The sequence below is a fragment of the Diceros bicornis genome, chromosome 16 (assembly GCF_020826845.1).
Source record: "Diceros bicornis minor isolate mBicDic1 chromosome 16, mDicBic1.mat.cur, whole genome shotgun sequence".
In the NCBI taxonomy this organism is placed as follows: Eukaryota; Metazoa; Chordata; class Mammalia; order Perissodactyla; family Rhinocerotidae; genus Diceros; species Diceros bicornis.
Genome location: NC_080755.1, coordinates 64,867,670 through 64,886,384, shown reverse-complemented (window position 1 = coordinate 64,886,384; position 18,715 = coordinate 64,867,670). Strand labels below are relative to the sequence as shown.

General features: G+C 49.8%; 1 protein-coding gene across 5 annotated transcripts in view; it reads left to right on the top strand.

The window, feature by feature from the left end:
• ZNF516 (zinc finger protein 516) overlaps positions 1–18,715 on the top strand; it is a 115,387-nt gene that overhangs the window by 83,305 nt on the left and 13,367 nt on the right. For all 5 annotated transcript variants that reach the window (XM_058557318.1, XM_058557316.1, XM_058557317.1 and 2 more), the window contains exon 3: positions 14,519–15,979. In XM_058557318.1, the coding sequence (XP_058413301.1) occupies positions 14,519–15,979 (1,461 nt within the window). The remainder of the gene's footprint in view (positions 1–14,518; positions 15,980–18,715) is intronic.

Below are 18,715 nucleotides of genomic sequence, written 5' to 3'. Positions count from 1 at the left end.
CATAAATAATCCCGACTTTTTAAAGGATCATTATAATTTCTTTGTGAATGCAAAGAATTTGGGTTTTGTATTTTTGGATAATTAAGCAGCAGAAGAAACTTTTTAACCACATAAATGCGGGTTGTGTGTATAGTAGTTGTTTTTATGTTGGAGATTTACAGCGTTACTTCTCTTCCAAAGTCTTCCTCCATTCTTGATCTCTTAAAACACGTGTGAAAGAAAAGACACAGGTGGTTTAAGTTAAGTGCTTCTTGGTAATGTGTGAGCAATCCTAGACCCCCGTTCCTTAAGAAAAGCAATACAGCGGAGGGCAAAACAAGCTTCATGTGCTGACTTCCCTCCTCTGTTCTTGCTTCCTTAACGACACTTAAAATCTAAAAGTGGTGTAAGTACCTTCTTTTCAACAGTTACTTCCACTGTTCTTTATAAGATTCGGTTTACTTTCCTTTTACCTGTATAAAGTGGAAATGTTCATTGCTATTCAGATTATGGTTTGTAAAGTTTTGTTTGATTTCTTTTCATTTTTGCATTTGCATTTTTTTCGAATTTGCTATTTTTTTCGGTTTGCTATTAGAATTTGGGGGCGAAGGAGGGTGTATAAAATGTACGGTAGCCACGAACATGGACTTAAATTCTATTCTTTTTTATGTGGATTCGATTTTAAAACAACAGCAACAGCCTGAGCGACACGTTTTTATGGTCCAGTCAATGAGGAAGCAGTTATTAAGTTCTGGATTTCTGGAACGTGATTATGTCTTATGGAGGGACAAACTACTGTTTAGTAACTGCAAGCTGTGGCTGGAAACTAGAGGTATTTGACTAACCTTTAAAATGTTGATTTTGTACTCACTAAGGAAAGTTTCTGAAAAATTTCTTTCCCAGATTTGAAGCTTTAAATTTTCTTGTGTAACATGGTTAATTTGTTTAGTCAGAAATCCTGTTTTTAATTTGTAACTGTTTTTCTTCGGAAATCAAAACATGGCTTCCAAAGTACTAAGATATTTACATTTTTTTCCATTAACGCAGATAAGTTACAGTTCTGCAAGTTATTTATGTTCAGATATTAATTACTTAAAATGAAAACTTGTATACTATACTCAATCATACAGAAAAAAATAGCACGAACAGTTTAGGAAATAAAACACATGTTCGTTTATAAAAAATTTAAAATATGGAGTAGTCAGTTGTCACACACTGTTCTAATCCCGCCAGTGTCCTCTGCGTTCAGACTTTTTTATTCTTATTATTTTTGTAGTTCACACTGCATGCATCAGAAGTAAGAGAGCTGTAAAACACTCCTTTGAGAGGAACTTTTCTGACCACAGGGATGACTTGTCCTTGAAAGATCCTGGACGATTAGAAGCGAGTTTTTATTATTCTGTGTGGAAACCAAAGGCTGTGCTTCCAGGAAGAGCGTGGTGAGAACCCGGGGGTACTTTCGCTTTGGAGGGGGTGCTCCTGGGCCTGGCAGTGTCCACGTATCATTGTGTGCTGGGACCCCGGCTTACTCACATGGCCCCCCCAAGTAGGTCACTTGTTAACGTGCCTTCCTGTGTCCTTCTGTACAGACACACGCTAAGTTTGTCTTTGCCTCTCGGCTGTGTTCCTTTATTTTTCCAGAAGGAGGACTTCCAGGTTAAACCAGCCCGGGGCAGTGTTTTTCATCATTTTCTTTGTTTTACTTGCACAGAAAGCTTAAATCGTGTTGTTAACTGAAAACCCCCATGGATATTGCAGCTAAAACTTTTTCTTAAGTATTTTCTGCGTCATATCCGAAACATCTTAGGATACTAATGCCCCTGCACCGCGTTTTAAGCTGAGTGCTAGATCTTCAGCGCGTTTCATTGAGAATCAGTGTTTCTGTTTCTGAGATTCTTTCAGCTCAGATATCTTTCCTGGGACTCTTCTTGTCGCAGGCACCTATGCAGTGTCTCTGTTAATTTCTTGCATTTCAGTTGTCTTAGTAGCTCCCAAGTTGCAACTAAATCTTGATGCCTAATTGCTCTCATTTCTCGAGAAATATCCTGCCTTTATTCCACCCTGTATCTTTTTAAGTTACTGGTTGTCCCCTTTTAAGACAGGTTAAAAATGATAAGAGAAGAATCTTCTGAGAAACATTATTTAAAAACTGTGACGTTCTTGCTGTCACATCAGGTTTTGGTAACTGATAATATTTGTTATAAAAGTTACTAGAAACTCACAAATATTAAAATTTACTGCTGAAATCTCAATTATTTTTTTATCTTTGGTGAGGAAAATTCGCCCTGAGCTAACATCTTTGCCTATCCTCCTCTATTTTATATGTGAGTCGCTGCCACAGCACGGCTGACGAATGGTGTGGGTCTGCGTGCAGCATCCCAACCCACGAACCTGAGCCTCTGAAGTGGAGCTCTCCAAACTTAGCCAGTACACCATGGGGCTGGCCCCTGAAATCTCAATTATTTTTAATACAGAAGTTCTTGTGAGAATTCTTCAGGCTTAGAGTCCTAGGGATATTTTATTTTTGGTGGAGGGTTGTTGTTTGTGCCACGTAAGGCTCAAATCACTTTAGTGTAACTTGGATTTAGGCTATTTTCTGTCTGATTCCCTGACCCCCACACTTGGGTGGAATCAGGTGGGTAGATCTTTCTTTTTCAATAAAAAAGAACAACTAAGAAGGGGCATCTCATAATTACAGCCCGGGGACAGAAGAGCCAATTACTGAATGTGCAGTTTGCTGTCAGCCCTGAGCCCTGGCTGCCATTTGAAGTCATCACTACCAATATCAGTCTGGATTTTGATTAAGAGAGTGGGGCTGCCAGTCGAATCGCATGCTCAGGTTGTACGCGGGTCACCTCCTGGGTCAGGAGGAGGGCCCAGGAGGAGGCATCCATTTCCGGTTTACTTGCAGCCTTGCGCATCTCCGGGGGGAGCACTGGTTATGTGGCAGGAGGACCTGGGAGGCAGCGAGGTCGCGTCTCTGAAACGTGTGGGCCTTGGAAGGCGAGCAGGACGTTCCTCACCATTTGCTATGGCGTGACCAGGGTGGGTCAATCATTGTGAAGTGCTGTATGTTACCGTCATTTTGAGTTTTACTTCATCACCATGGGCTTCTGCACCTATTTTGGAGAGAAAGTTCTCTTCTAGAATTGCATGACCTGAGGTCATTTGGGGTCCAGTATGAAAAGTTCTGGAAATTTGCTGTACACGGGAGACTCAATGCTTTACCTTAAGAGCACCCAACCCGAATATAGTCAAGTTTAAAGTCAGAAGTCTCCCATGGCGTCTGATTCTCCTCCAGAAGTTACTCAGCAGGGTCACCTGGGAAAGAAGTCATCTGTTGACATCCTCGTGAGACAGCGGTAGGGCCCCCATGGGCCTGAGCACATCTCCATCTGGCAGATCACCGTAAGGTGCAGTGTGTCTGCATAGTGCCCCTGTCTTAATTGGGAAATGAGGGATAAAATTGGACTCTTCTTTTCCAGATTCAGCCCACATTCATTGCAAAATCTTGTACATTTTTTTAAAAGACACAGTCTACCAGAATACCAGAGACTGGGATATTGGTCAGGTCAGTAGTTTGCCTTAACAGATCAAGTATTGATTTGGCTGGTTATCAATATACCATTTCATGGCCCAGTGGATGGTACTGGTAGAATTCACGGTAAATGCAGCCTGAGTTAGGTCGTGGCCCGTGATAAAAGTCAAAGTTCAGTTCTCAGATCTCTGGGAACTTGGCAGGAGAAAGGCCTTAGTCATAGGAAGTCTTTAGTTTTCAGCAAGAACTAGACAAAGGATATTGTCCCAGCCAGACCTTTCTTCATGAAGTCTGAGCAGGTGTCAGATTTCATTCATGGACCAAGGGATTCCAGAGGGTGGGTCCCCTTGGAACTCTCCAAGTCTGAGTAATCTGGAGTCTTGTTACCATAAATAGTGAAGAGATCACCAGGCTGAGGGTGGGGCCCTGGTGTCCAGCCCCAGCTCCTGTCAGTGGTCATTTACTACAGTGGCTGTGTTTCTGGGGCACCACCCCAGCACAGCACTAGGTTGGTGACTGGGTCAGTAGTTTTTCTGTGCTGCTAGGACCCCTTGCACCCCTGAGACTGTCCCCATGCATGTGACTTTTCCTCTCTGCAGGCTCTTAAGAGATACTCACTGAATTAACTAATTCATGTTGCGCTTAACACTTTTTATGGTACTTTCATAGGTGCTCTCTCCTACACGTGAATCTTGGACATTAAATGACTTATTTTATTCATTCATTCAATATTTGTTATGGAACATCTACCACGTGCCAGATGCCCTAGATGCTGGTGATAAAGCAGTGAATAAAAGATGATTTGCCATTTTGGAGCTCAGATCCTTTTGGGGAGAGGCAGAGAATAAACAAATACGTACATGCAATGCCAGGGAAGATAGTTGCCAGGGAAAACCGAACAGAGTAAGTGGGATTGGGGTGTGTGTGGGGATATTTCACGCAGGGTGGTCCGGGACATGCTTCTTCATGAGGGTGCGAAGCCTTGTGACCTTCTGGGTGCAGAATGTTTCACAGGAAATAGCAGGTGCAAAGGCCCTGAAGTGGGGTTGTGATTGACATGTGGAGAACACACTCCTGGGTTAGTGAGGACGCTGGACAGGGCAGAAATTCCCTAGGTTGAGCTTTGTTCCATTACAACCATTAAGGTGTCATGCAGACTTTTTCAGTGACTTTGTTCAGGATGTGTAAAATAATCCCGCCATGTGACCATATGGCCGGATGCTCATTCACATGTTTAGTTAAAGCAAAGGAGTTTAAAAGGAAGGGGGCAAAGTTTGAAATACACGGACGTGGAGTGGAGTCTTAGTTCCCCCAGACTGTCCGTCGTTCAGTTTGAGGAAAGCGTGGCAGATGGAGGAAGGCCGTGTATGGATCAGCGCTCTCTCCCGGGCGCCTTCTCTTCTGCTCTCACTTGCTCCGTCTGAGGTTCCTTCTGTGCCCTGGAACCTTCAGGGTCCCCCCATGCTTCATTTCCTCTCAGGTGAGTGTTATCTTGTGTAACCTGGGGCGGTTTTTATTTACTTATTTATTTTTTGGTTTTCTGAGACTCAAAGCGCAAGGGAGTGAATTGGTTTTTTTTTTTTTTCTTTTTTGGCTGAGAAGAATTTGTCCTGAGCTAACGTCTGTTGCCAGTCTTTCTCTTTTCTTTTTTCCCTCCCCAAAGCCCCAGTACATGGTTATATATCCTAGTTGTGAGTCCTTCTAGTTCTTCTGTGTGAGCCACCGCCACAGCACGGCTACTGACAGATGGGTGGTGTGGTTCCATGACCAGGAACCGAACCCGGGCTGCTAGAAGTGGTTAAAGTGCAGAAATTTAACCACCATGCTACGCTGGGGCATAGTTTTAACCCGGGAATGCCACTTCCTGGGTGAAGAGTCCTGTCTCTAACCCAGAGCCGTGTTGACCGAGGGATCCAGGCCCAAGGATCTGCTGTTAGACGCGTCCCACTTGGAGCTTGATCTCATCTGGAAACTGGAGGTCTTTATCCTGTGTGTCCCTCCTTCTTCCCTTTTCTGTCCAGTCTCCTCATTTTCATGGGGACAAAGAGCAAAGTGTTAACCTCACCCTTGTGGCCAGGCACTGCCCTAAGGAAGCAGTGTCAGATCTGAGTCCTCAGTGGACTTTTTGCCTTAGAATAGGATGCTTTTTGGTGGTGAAGTGCGTGCTTACCACTGAGAGCTGAGAGCGGTTGAGCCGCGGTGGAGGTGTTGCGTTACTGACTCGCACCATCGCTCTCCGTCTGCAGTTTCTGTGCAGACACACTGGACTTTGGCCCCATGCTTGCACACCTTTGCCCACCTGCAGTGGGCCTGGGCCGACCTCCTCCTGCCTTCTGGGTCCTTCTGTCAGCATCACGGCCGTCAGTGCCAGCTCAAGTGCAGCTCCCCAGGGCGAGGGGCCAAGGCGGAGCGGACACGGTGACACCTTCCTGTCTGGTCTCATCTGAGTGCCTGGCCACCTGCGGAAGTCTCGCTCCGTTCTGTTTTCCTGTAACATGGGTCCCTTGGGTCTGGAAGCAGCAGCCCGGGAGCCTGCAGTTGAAAAGGTTGCCCAGGCAATTCTGATGAATTGTGTTTGGGGACAACTGCCCTAACTTCAGCTTCCAGACCATGGCTCCCTACGGAATTTCCCAGCATGCACGTTTCTCATGGCTGCACACGCAGCAGAAGAATCTTCAGTTCCAAGACCCCTGATGGTCGGAGTGGTTAGGACAGGCCGCCAGCAGAGTGACCAGGGAGAAGCGCCTGGTGGACGGATGCCACCCTTCTAAGACGCTCATGTCCCCAGTCGCCGTGCCCTGGCAGGCCCGCTCTGAGCCCTTTTCCTGAAATGCAGAGCCTTCCTAGCGTTTTCTCTCTTCCCTTCAAAAGCCCCCCAGCCCTCCCCAGTGCCCCTGAGGAAGGCGAGTTCCTCTGCACAGCCTCCGTGCTCCCAGGACCTCAGCCAGTAGCCAGCGTTGTTCCCTCCAGCCCTTCCCAGCTGTGGATGCAGCAGGCAGGAGTGACATGCTCGAGGGTGAGGGCTGGGCTCAGACAGCTGTGTTGGGATCCAGGCTCCACCCCCGACCAACCCGAGGCCTTTGACAAGCTGCGTTCTGCCTCAGTTCTTCATCTGCAAGATGCGGATCGAAGCATTTACCTCCTAGACACGTTGCGAGGCAGGTCACGGATGCAGGGACGTGGCACGGCTCCTAGGCTGCGTTAGTGAGCAGAGCGTCCCCTTCTCATGGAGGGGACCGCCAACACCTGTCTCGTTCCTGCTGCAGGTCAGGCCCTCGTTCCCTTGGGGATCCTCAGGGCCAGGCTCTGGGGGACGGCGTCCTGAGACTAGCCCAGTGGTGCTGGCCTGGGATCTCACAGTCTGGGGTGACCTGGGCGTCTCCCCGTCGTGTCCTGGCCCTGCCATCTCGAGGCTCCACAGTGCCCTCCCCCCGAGGGTAAGTGGGCTGGCGGGCACTGAGGAGCTCGCCTGGCCCCCAGCGGGTCCCGGGGCATGCTCGGCCTGACTGGTGTTAACGTGGAGGAGGCAGAACAGCGACGTGGCACGCGCGGGGCGGGTGAACCACCCTCCCGTGTCCTCTCGAGTTCCGTCGGAGACCTCTGCAGCTGGTGATACCTGTGAGGTTTGCTGTGATCGTCTCAGAATTAGTCATCTGTGTTCACAGCCCAGTCACTGGGGGGAGAGACTGGGGAGACTGGTCAGAATCTGTTGATGGCGGGGGACGTCATCTAAACCCTTCCTGTGTGCCCTGGACACGGAGCTGCTTGCAGGGGCTCCAGCTGACATGAGGGGTCTGTCGAGGGTGTCTTTGGGGGAGGCACACAGTGAGATAAAGGTGTTCATGCCTTTGTGCTTGGGGTGTTGGCGTTAGCGAGAAGTTTCTGTTTTGTGTTCCGTTTTAACCAAAAGAGTGGGAAGCTAAGAAATTATAATAAACGTCAGAGGCACACAACCATCGTCATATGATAAACAAACGGATCTGAACTGGGCTGGTGCATTGTTGTGTGTGAGGTGATGTAAGGCAACCAAGGATCAGAAATGAGGCTCCTGTTACAAAGTGCCTTTTCCCCAGACTTGAAACCACGTCCTCCTGCACATTCCAAGGTTACATGGAGGATTGCTGCCTCCGCGCTCCTCAGAGCAAAATAGCTTGCTATTTTTAAAGTTATAAATTAAGCAATGACAAAGCATTTTTTTAAAAAAAGTGTCTCCCCCTCAATCCCTCAAACGTACCTGTGTGCAGTGCACTAATGCACGGTGAGTTGAGCAGCAGTGATGACACTGAAGAGGCGTGTGACACTAGCGGTTCCTTTCTGCTAGTTGCTGGGTCGCTTCTGTGCACGATTCTTAGAACCTGAGGCTGAAGGAGGCATAGGGACAACCTGTGCGACCACAGGAAGGTCGTCCCCGCACAGTCCCGGGGGGCTGCCTCCTCTGCCTCACCTGCTGGGGGGGTTCCTGGTCCTGCGGCAGCTCTTTCTCTGCCTTGGCCCCACCCGAAATCCAGTTCCCAGTGACGCCCAGTTACTTGTCTTGTGCTGACCCTAGTGCTCCTCCATCGTGGCCACAGCAGAGTTACCCAGAGGGTTTTTAGAGAAAACCGATGTGCGGGCTTCTCCCTGAAATGCAGGTCTAGGCACCTGCCTTGGGAATTTCTTACCAGTGTTGGTCGTGTTCTTTCCAGATGATTCTAGTATGTAACCAGAATGCTGCCCTTGATGAACTAATCATTCATTCAGTACATACTGAACGACCGTCCAAGTTTGTGGCAGTCCAGCCACTACCCTCTTTTTTAGGTGGAACAGTCCACGTTCCTGCAATCATTCTTCATATTACTTGTTTCCAGAAAGCTCCCCCCATGGGCCTGTCCTGGACATGCTCCTGCTCATCTTGTGTGTCTTTAGTATGTGGTTCAGAGCCAAGATCGGGCTCTTCCAGTGAGGTGTGTGCTCGTCTGTGCCCTTGCTTCCCTGGCTGTGGCTGAGGATGCTTTCCTTGATCTGAACTTGTGGTCCCCTAGGAGCCTGGTGTCTTTTTCACAGCGCAGCTCTTAAGGCAGACCCTGTACTTCCTGTACTTTCTGTTTTTCCTTATGGGATTTCATCTTGTTAGTTTTGAGCCTTTTTTCCATCTTGTTGAAAGCTTCTGAGTCTCTGTTCTTTGGTGAAGGTTTTGGCTCTTCCTCCTAGCTGAGGGTCAGTTTCTGGTCTGACAAGCTTGTCCAGTCCCATTTCTTTGTCTAGGCCATTGATAAAAACGGTGGTGGGGCTGTGGGAGGACAGATGCCGTAGCATCCTTTGGAGACCCTCCTCCTTGTTGGTCCAGACTGGGGCATCGGGTCAGCTCCAGTCCACCTAGTGTTCTAATCCCAGCCACGTTTCGTCTCGTCCCCCAGACTATCAGGAGAGGCCAGGTCCACGCCTGGTCTGTCCCCTGAATGACCAGTGTGGTAGCCCTCTCAGTGGAGGGAAGTCGTGCCATACAGCTGAGGGCTTTTATAGTGCTATTGGTTTTTTTGCCAGACCCTGAATAAAATATTTTGAAACTATTCCTACTTTATAAACCAGAATACAAAGGCTCACAGAATTTGTCTAATCTGCTTTCTCAGCAGGTCTGTTGCAAAATATGTTTTGATCTGTGTTAAAATTTCTACCAACTACTTCCTTTGCTATTCAGTGTGATTTAAGTCCCATGAACGTGTGTACAGTGTTGAAAAGTGAACTACGGTAGTTAAGAATCATTCGACGACAGGTGTGCTAAACTGCCCCTGGGTGTGGCCACAGACGGGCCGTGTGTCTCCCTCCGTATTTGGTTGTTGTGGGGGAGGGCCTGGAAGAACACACTTTTCACAAATGTGTTTGACCTGAGCTGACTGAACTGAGGTGAAGAGGGTGCTTCCCCGCCCTGACACCCCGACATGCCGGGCCCAGGAGCAGGACCGCCCGGGCTGCACGGCTGGCCCTTTCCTCAGGCAGCTGGGAGGTGAGCTGGGGTGAGAATCCAGCGTCACGGCTTCCACACGCCCGGGCATTTTTCCTCCTTTGTGCTGTGGAAAGAAGGGTGTGGATAGTACCTGGGTAGTTTGTGAACTGACTTACGGTTACTGGAATTGTGTAATAAAACATTTGAGATGTTTGGCTGCATGAGTGAAATGTCACATGTGGGTGACAGTGTTGGCTGTAGAGACTAACACTGGAAAATAGGAAAAAGCGGAGCTCTCCGAATTTATCTCTTAGAAAGGAAATTAGAGTGATAAAGAGTTGAGAAATTCAAAACCAAATGAAGTCCTTGCAGGAGACTGTGAAGCAGGTGTTAGTGAAAGGACCTCCTCGTGGTGGTTCTCATGGAGCCATCTTGGGGTTGGGAGGGAAACGTTGTGTTCCCAAGACTCTGTAGAATTCAGGTAACTTCCTTGTCTTCTTTTAAGAATCTCAGTGATGCTACTCAGGCTCTCTTTCCTGCATGATTTTTATAGCTTGGGACTTTTGCCTTTTCTTAACCTTTTAGCTCAGTGCCACCCCTCAGCCGTTTTCCTTGTCAGCCGAAAGTGTAATCGGATGTCACCGTGAATGCAGTGTTGGCAGTTACCTGTTCCTCCATTCACTTGTCACTCCCTATTAATGGAGAGGAGGGCCTCCTATTCCTTCACAAAAGTGTGATGGTCCTGACTTGACTGCACAGGGGTACACAGGTCCAGCCATCACGCAGACTCCTCAGCGTTCCCGAGGCAGCCCTGCCCCGCGTGTCGCTGAACACTTGCTGAGCCCGGGCCCTGGAAAGGACCTGCCAACGCTCCCTAGAAACCTGAAGAGGCTGGGTGGAGAGAGAATCCTTTACATTTGTGGAATTAAAGAAGTTATATCCATTATGTGTGGAAATAAATAATGCCCTTTATGAAACAAAATAAAAGGAGAGAGAAATGGGAAGAATCCTTATTTTAATCACTTAGGAAAAGAACCAGACAAGGAAAGGATCTTGCTTAGAGAATGTGGGAAACAGCATTTGAGGCAGGACGTTGACTGAGTGCCCATCTTGTGGAAACGGAAACTAAGGAGATAGAAGGGAGGATGTGCTGTCAGGTGCACGCAAGTCTGCCTGGCATCCCAGGGCCCTCTGCGGACGCCAGATCCCTTCCTGTGTGCAGGGTGCCCTGCAGAGGAGGGAGGAGAAGCCTGCCCCTGTGGGAGGCCCCACGCCCAGTGCTGTGGTTAGCTGCCCTGTCTCGGGGTCCCCAGTCAGAGCCGGACAGGACCCAGGTCCGCTGGCTCCCGCGTGGGCTCCGTGTCCTGGGCCACCTCGTCTCCTGGAGGGGCACCCACACACAGGCTTGGTTTTGAGTCGTGTCTTAATTGAGAACAGAACAGAAAAGAGGCCCTGATACACACTAAGAATGAAGTGATTTAAAAATGGGTATAAAAATGGAAAATAGACTGCACAGGGAAACCCAGATCAGTCATAAAAGTGAAAGGGGAACGCTTAAAGATGGTTAGAATGGTAAATTTTTTCTTAGAATAAAAAAAAATGGAAAAAGTGAAAGGGGAGTAATTTTTACACCAAGTGCCCGTAATTACTGTATTTCTGTGTTTTGGGGGTGGTTGTGTGTTTGTGTGTACGTTTAAGCTGTTGCCTCGGATTTAAAACAAGGATGTCCCTACCTCCGCTCAGCCACCGGCTGCGGGAGTCCCTACGTGAGATGTGCTCCTGTGTGTGCAGGGTGGCCGGGCCCCGCCAGAGGGGGACATGCATCACCTCTGCTGAAACCCGACCCGTGTCGGCGTTTTAACCATTTCCAGGAAGGTCCTATTTAGAAAGAGACGGAGAAATTTGAGGCGTGTGTAGGTCATGTACTTTATCGTTTGGGCTAAGGAGAGAGCGGGCCATGGAAAAAAGACTGCTGTTGGTACACATGTGTGTGTGCATGTGTGCGTGTGTGTGCGTGCTCACGTGTGTGACGGCGTTTCCTCCGTGGTGTAGCACATGCGTTGCCTGCATGTGGCTCGTGATGGGGCGTGCTTCCCGAGGCCTGTGCAGGTCCCTCCTGCTCTCCTGAGGTGCCTGCTGTGGGGCACGGGGCTGCGGCCCGACGTCAGAACCAGGGCTCCCTGTGGGCGCAGTGACTTCTGGGCCTTTCCGGCCTATTCTCTCGTCTCCAGATGCCCGCTCTTGGCCTCGTGGTCAGGGTCGAATGCAGTTATCTACGTAAACCCAGAATGCTCCAGACTCTTAGCTGTCTGTCCTCTGAGTCTCGGGAAGTGTCCTGGGCATGCTGCTTCTGTGGAGCTGTGCGTTCACTGAGCACAGAACTGTGAGCACCGCAGACGGACGAGCCCAGCCGTGTCCCTGCAGAACCTGTCTTGTCACTGCAGAACCGAGGGGACGCCTTCTTTGCTGGCTGCCGTCTGCAGGAGGAGTGGGGAGGAGGAGGCCTGCTTTGCGCGAGTGGAACTTACTTCTTTGGGAAGTCCACCTTGTAGATGAGATGCCCTCCTGAATAAAATCAGAGATGGCCCCGAAGAACTCGGAAACAGAGACTCTGAGTCCCCGCTCCCCTCGTGGCCACTGGGGTGGCACCTCCTCTGGGCCTGCTTTGTCCTGGATGTACTGAAGCCTGACGGTGTTAAGTGACAGCACTGTGCAATCCCCTCGACTGAGCAGGTTTATTCCAGTGGCTTCCAAGCTGCTGGGGGCCCATTCCAAGTCAGTGGGGAGGACCCGAGATGGGGAGGCAGCTGGCAGGCCTTCTCGGAGCTGACCTAGCGTCTGCTGTTGAAGTTCAAGTTCACCAGACCTGTTGCCTGAGGAACCTCAGTGAGCGAAGGCTCAGGGTGTGACAGCGCGGGCTCCTGGTGTGAGGAAGCACCTGGTCCCCCAGTTTGCCCTCCTCTTACCCTTATTTTGATCTCAAAAGATGGATAGTCCCCATTCTCAGTTGTCATCCTGGAGTTAGAATGCCACTGGCAGACAGTCTTTCTTCTTGTTACCGTTTCCTCTGATAACAGTTTTTCACCGCCCCCATCGTAGACACTGATAATGTCATTTGCTTTTAGTTTCTCACTTAGTGTCTTGGTCAGAGGGACTGGAAGTTCTCTTGTGACGTTTTATAATCCTTTTGGGAGCGTCACGTTCGGGGACGTTGACAGATGTGCTTAGAGAGCCCCGCGGATGTGCAGCGTCGGATTACACTGGCCTCATTGTTTCCGATTATGAATTCCACTGATCACCTTTGGCGTGTTTTCATAAATCCCTGTTCCTTTAATACAGGGAAAACTTGGTCCATTAGCCCTGGGCGTTACTCTGAAAATTTAAAAGTGAACTTGACATACTGCACATCAGTCTGAATTAAACAAAGGCCGAGATGTTCCCCTGTACTTAATTCTGGGTTAAATGCCCTTTCGTCGGTGGCGCTCTCCAGGGCTGCCCAGCGCGCTTTCTGAGCAATACCAGGTATCACATGACAGACACACGGACCTGACTCTACTTAAGTGTTAGCATTCGGAGCTGATGGGAGTCATAAAATTTATCCCTCCTTGGTTGTACCTCCTCACCAATTCTGCTGATCACTACAGACTGGTAACATTTTGTATGTGGATGTCTAATTGCTTATGAGTGGCTCCCTACCTACCCGCTAATGGAAAATGTGAGTGTCACTGTGCTCCTTCAGATCTGTGGTAAACGCCTTCTGTGAAGGATGCTTTCCTGCCTTCATGAGGATCACTTTGAAATAGAATTTTTTGCCAGTTTGATGTGATTCCTAAGTCTTAAGTCCCAAAATGTGTAAACAGATACCTACATTCCACCGGAATGTTAAAATGTCTAAAACACGTTATGTAAAAACCACAGCATTGGGCCTTCTCTAAGAGAACGCCTAACATTTTCATCCGTTTCTGCTGTGACACGGCTGTGATGTGATAAACGGCCTCCAGGGTGTATTGATGATGAAGGATCTGCTCTCTGTGGTTGGGGGAGGTTTATGATCTCCAGAAATGTTTGTAAATCTTCTAGATTTTGACTTCTAGATTTAGATAAACTCAGGGTCATCCATGCAAACTTTAAACGGAGTTTTTGTTAAGTTGTGTTGAATCCAGTTGAGTTGTAGTCTAGTCTGACTTTGCAGAAGCTTGAAAACCATGGAGCCCACGTGTGGTGATCTGGCCAGCGTGTAGCATCCACTCGGGAAGAGACAGGTTCCAGTCACTGGAGTCTTGCTGTAGGGGAGTCCGTGCACAAGCACTCCGGGTGCGGAGAGCTGGGGTCCCCATCCAGGACGCTCGGTTCTCTTGGGCCTCCTGTGCGGGCAGGGTGTGTGGACAGCTTGACTTGACCCTCCCTCTCAGGCCTTCAGAGGGGACTTAAGGTGTCAAGGTTTGGGGCTTGAACATTGGACCTTACAAGAGAGTGTCATAGGGACCCTCCCTGGATCAGGCTGAAGTCCACCTGTAGCCCCGCAGTCTCTGAGGCAGCCGAGGTCCCCAGGGCAGAGACAGCTCTTTCCTGGTCCTGCCTCTGTGACCAGGGGCTGCATAGGAGCCTCCCTGAGTCTTCTCATCTTAGAACGGTCAGGGGTGGTGATGAAGTCCACAGGAGCCGTGGATGAGACTGCGTTAGAGAGTTCTTTGAAAGCCGTGGGAAGCCTCATGCTGTTAGGAAGGATTAAGTCTTTCTCCTGGTTTTTTGATATAGCTAGTCACCCTCTGTTAACTAGTAGCTGTGTCGTTACAGGTAACTAGATAGGCAGCTATGTTATGTTTCCCTGCCGTCTGTTGAGTCATTTGACCAATTGGAAAGAGAAGCTCCCCCCCAGATACTATCCCACTGCCCTCAGGTTTGGTCAGCTCCTCCAGGGCTCCCTGCGAGCCGCCCCCTCTGCACCCGTGCGTTGCTCCCCGAGGATGCTCCGGCCTTTTTTCTTGAGCGGCCGCAGGCGCTTTGGATGTGCTTCTCTGTGTCTCGTGTGTTCTGATGAGAGATGGTAACATCACGCTTTACATTTTGATCCCCAGGGGGAAGGCGACACCGCTGCTGCTTTGCTGAGGATGTGGCCTCGACCGTGCTCTCCAACGGAGACCAGAGTCGTGCACGCGGAGATCACACGTCAGACAGAGACGCAGGTGCACCCAGAGCAGGGGTCGCAGCCTCTGTGTCCGCACTTGAAAACAACGGCAGAGACGCTTCCAGGAGACCAGAGCGGCCCAGGTTCTCTATGGACTTAAAGATGCCAGCATTTCATCCCAAGCAAGAAGTCCCCAGCTCGAGGGACGCTGCAAACTTCCCGTCAAATTCGGATCAGACTTTTCCAGAAGGAGCAGATCTGCAGCTCTTGTCAGAGAGCCAGGCCAGCCACCTGAAAGAGAAGCTGTCTGATTTGCACAATAAGGAGCATTCTGGGGGAGGAAAAAGGGCTCCAGCCCCGGACCTGATCCCGCTAGACCTCAGCGAACGGTCGACCCGGGATGACCCCAGCCATAAGGAATTGGCCTCCTCGCTGCAAGCTGCTCTGGCCGTTCACCCATGTCCTTACTGCAGCCACAAGACCTACTACCCCGAGGTCTTGTGGATGCACAAACGCATCTGGCACAGGGTCAGCTGCAACTCCATGGCCCCCCAGTGGATTCAGCCCAATGGTTACAAAAGCATCAGAAACAACTTGGTTTTCCTTGCCCGGAGCGGACGCACGGGCCCCCCGCCTGCCCTCGGGGGCAAAGAGTGCCAGCCTCTGCCCATTGCTCGGTTCACGCGCACTCAGGTGCCAGGCGGGGCGCCAGGGCTCAAGGGCAGCTCCTCACCCCTGGGCGTGACCACGAAAGCCGCTAGCATGCCTAAGAGCAAGGAGAGCCATCCCGGGGGCCCCTGTGCGCTGTGGACGGCCGGCCCCGACGGGCATAGGCAGACCAGACCTGGCCACAGCCCCGAGCAGCATGGTGCTCCGGCACAGCTGCCCCCGCAGAGGCCCAAGCAGGAGGCCAGCCCCAGACCGGGGCCCGCAGCAGGTGGGGGCGGCTTCAGCAGAAGTGCCACCCCCACGCCCACTGTCATTGCCCGGGTGGGCTCCCAGCCCCTGGCCAACAGCAGGCCAGGGGACAAGTATGTCATCCCCCCGACGGGGGCTGGCCTTGGCCCCCCAAATAAGCACAGTGCCCCGGACCCCCTGAAAGCCAAATTCAGCCCTCAGCCTCAGGGTCAGCCGCACGTGAAAGGTGATGGGGGCCCCCCTCTACCTCCCCGAGAGCCCCCCTCCAAGGCCGGCCAGGAGCTGCGTCCGCTGGCTAGCTGTGGAGTGGGCTCCAGAGGGAACGCAGCCCTGCAGGCCCAGCCCGTCGTGCGCCCCATCAAGCAGGAGCCTGCGTCCGAGGGCCATGAGAAGCGCCTGGACATCCTTAGTATCTTTAAGACATACATTCCAAAGGACTTGGCTTCTCTCTACCAGAGCTGGGGAGCTAGCGGGCCTGCACTGGAGCACAGAGGTAAGACGTGCGGGCCCCCTCCCCTCCCCTCTGAACGCTGCCACTCGACGGCCTCGGTGGACCTCACGGAGGAGCCTCTCCTTAGAAGGTCGAGATGCTGCCCACCTGCTGTGTGTCTGAGAGCAGAACAGCACAGCCCGCCCCGTCTCCTCCCTGCCTGCTCCGGAGCGTAGCAGATGTGTGCTGCCGTCCCCTCCCTGTCACTCAGCCTGCGGGGGTGCGAGCCTGGTGTTCGTGGGCATCTTAACCTGCGGCCCTGCCGGGCTTCCCTCCTGGCAGTGTTGATTTGAAAATCCTGTTACATCTCCCCCACACTAAAGTTTGACAGGAGGGAGCAGCCTTGATGGCACTGCACTTGGTCATTTTAAACAAGAATCGGTGGATATTCATTGTCTCTTATCTCTCAAAAGACGAGAATGTTTATCTGAAGTGATTGGTTTTATTTTTATACATATATAATTAAAAAAATAGATATCAGGATTCCACCATTGGTAAGCAGAGCCTTGCAGGGTATGAATGTACTATGTCAAGTTTGGGGAATTGATTTGTGCTAAAATTCCAGAAAAAAAAATACCTTAAATGGTTATCTTCCTTTCCTACCAGTATTGCAGTATTGATACCTGATAGTAATAATGTTAAGGACTTGCCAGCAGTTTCCACATGCTCCATTGAGTGAAGCATTGGATATGGTACCCGTGTTCTTGATTATAAAGTGAAGGCAGCTCTCACTTCACATCCAGAACACTGGGAAATCTAAGTATTTCCTATTAAAAACCAAAAAAAAAACCAGGCAAACAAAAACCACCATGGAGCTCTGTCTCTAGTTTGTTGCCTGAGTGGTCCTAACCCTTCTTTGAATAGAATTGTACATCATGCACCTGTAATTCCTTAAGGTGGGTTACCACTTACAGTGACCTTTGAAATCTGGTCCCTCAAATTCCAGGATGTTGGGAGCACTTTTGGAGGATGTGGTTCAAGGTTTGGGAGAAGCTGTGTCAACAGAGAGACACCCCAAATCCACTGTGTGAGATGTCCAGGTTGCATGGTGCCTGGAGGACAAATGTGGGTCTCTGGGTTTCTCCCGCGACTTACGGAACCTTTGGACCCACAGGCACGCTGGAGCTGTCTTGGCATGATGGAGCGATGCCCTTGGTTCGTGTTTATTCGTAGAGAAAAACTAAGGTGTTTTTCAAGTAGGAGAAAACTCAGGCGTCCCGCAGTCTTAGAGGTTTTGCTAGTGGGTCTTTATCCGCGGCTGGCCTTTGTTCCTGTTTTGAATTGCGTGGAGCTCTGTGGCTCTTGCTCAGCGCCAGCGCTTCTTGTGAACTTTCTAGAATGAAGCTAAGGGCCTGGAAGTTTGGAGGCTGTTGAGAAGCTTTATACCGAGGTGTTCGTAAGGCACAGTGAGCACCGGAGTGTCCTGTTTAAGGTTCTCGTCCCGTCTCCTGGCAAAGGGGCCCCATGCTTGAGGTGTAACTGGGCACTTGCCCTGTGGTAGGCGGTGAAAGGCAGCTGCCCTGTAGCTGAGCATTTTCACGTTTCATGTAAATAAAGTGAGCTTTACACAATCTCAGCAGTATTTTCCAATCATGCAGGTAATTTGCTATGAAATGGAATAAAAGTGTGTTGGTTGGCCTTTTGGATCTGATACCAGCCTCGTTTCTTTGGATGTGGGTTTTCGTGGACCCTAAAGCCAAGAAGTTTTAGACACGAGATGACCAGTGCGTTTCAGCGGGGGCCCTGTGTTCTCGCTTCTCCTCGCCCTTCCGTCCAGTCCTTCCCTGTGACTGTGCCCTCCCAGCGGGGTGAACTAGACGTTTGCACTGCTGTTTTAATGACTTCCACTTAGTAAACCGGACTTGTAATTTAATTAGTTATACCCTAATGGCCTACATGGATTACACGGTTCTAAACCTGCCAATTTACACCTAGTAAGCGGCTTGCGCAGTTTTTAAAGGCCCTTTGTGCTGGCCTGTGGGCCTACATTGTTGTTGATTTTTTTCCCCCCCAAAAAAGTAGAAGTGAGTTTTAAATTATGAATTTGAGAATTTCAGATGACAGAATTTGAAGTCAAAGTAGCCTGAAATGTTTTCCTTTTCCTTAAAATTTTTTAAATAAATGATTCTAAGGCTTTTTTTAAAAAGAGAGTTTAAATATTTTTTTTAAATGCGAAAAATACTAAATTGTCCGTAAAGCATGTGTGTTCTTCTTGGATTATTTGCTCTTCTAATGTACACACTGAAATATAGTTATGTGTAAGTCAGCAAATTTATGGTGTTCAAGTTCACTGTGATTGGGGTTTCTTAAGGGAAGTGTTTTAAACTTTTTGGCCTTAATACACTAGTGAATAAGTGCATTTTTAGAATCGTAGCTTCCCGGGTTTAGGGAAGAACTGAGGTCAGCGTGTCTAAATCCCTTGACCGGCCTGTGTGCGAAGATTGAATGCCCTGGTGAGAAGGGACTTGCTGACACCTGGATGGCCCCTTTGTCTCTGGTGGACTTCTGTTTGGCTCCTGATCTCGACGTGGGGGCTGAACAGAACCAGCCTCCAGCTTGTCTGTGTGATGGTCTGTTGAGTCTTGGAACCAGATTCCAGCTGTGCTCTGCCTTTCCTGGATCCCATCTCAGGCTCAAGCAGTCCCTACCTGGCCTCCAGGGCCTTCACTGGTTCCTTTTCCCTTCTTTGAATGTTTGTTTATGACGCTCTTGTAGCTGGAAGGAATCCAGCAGGCTTGG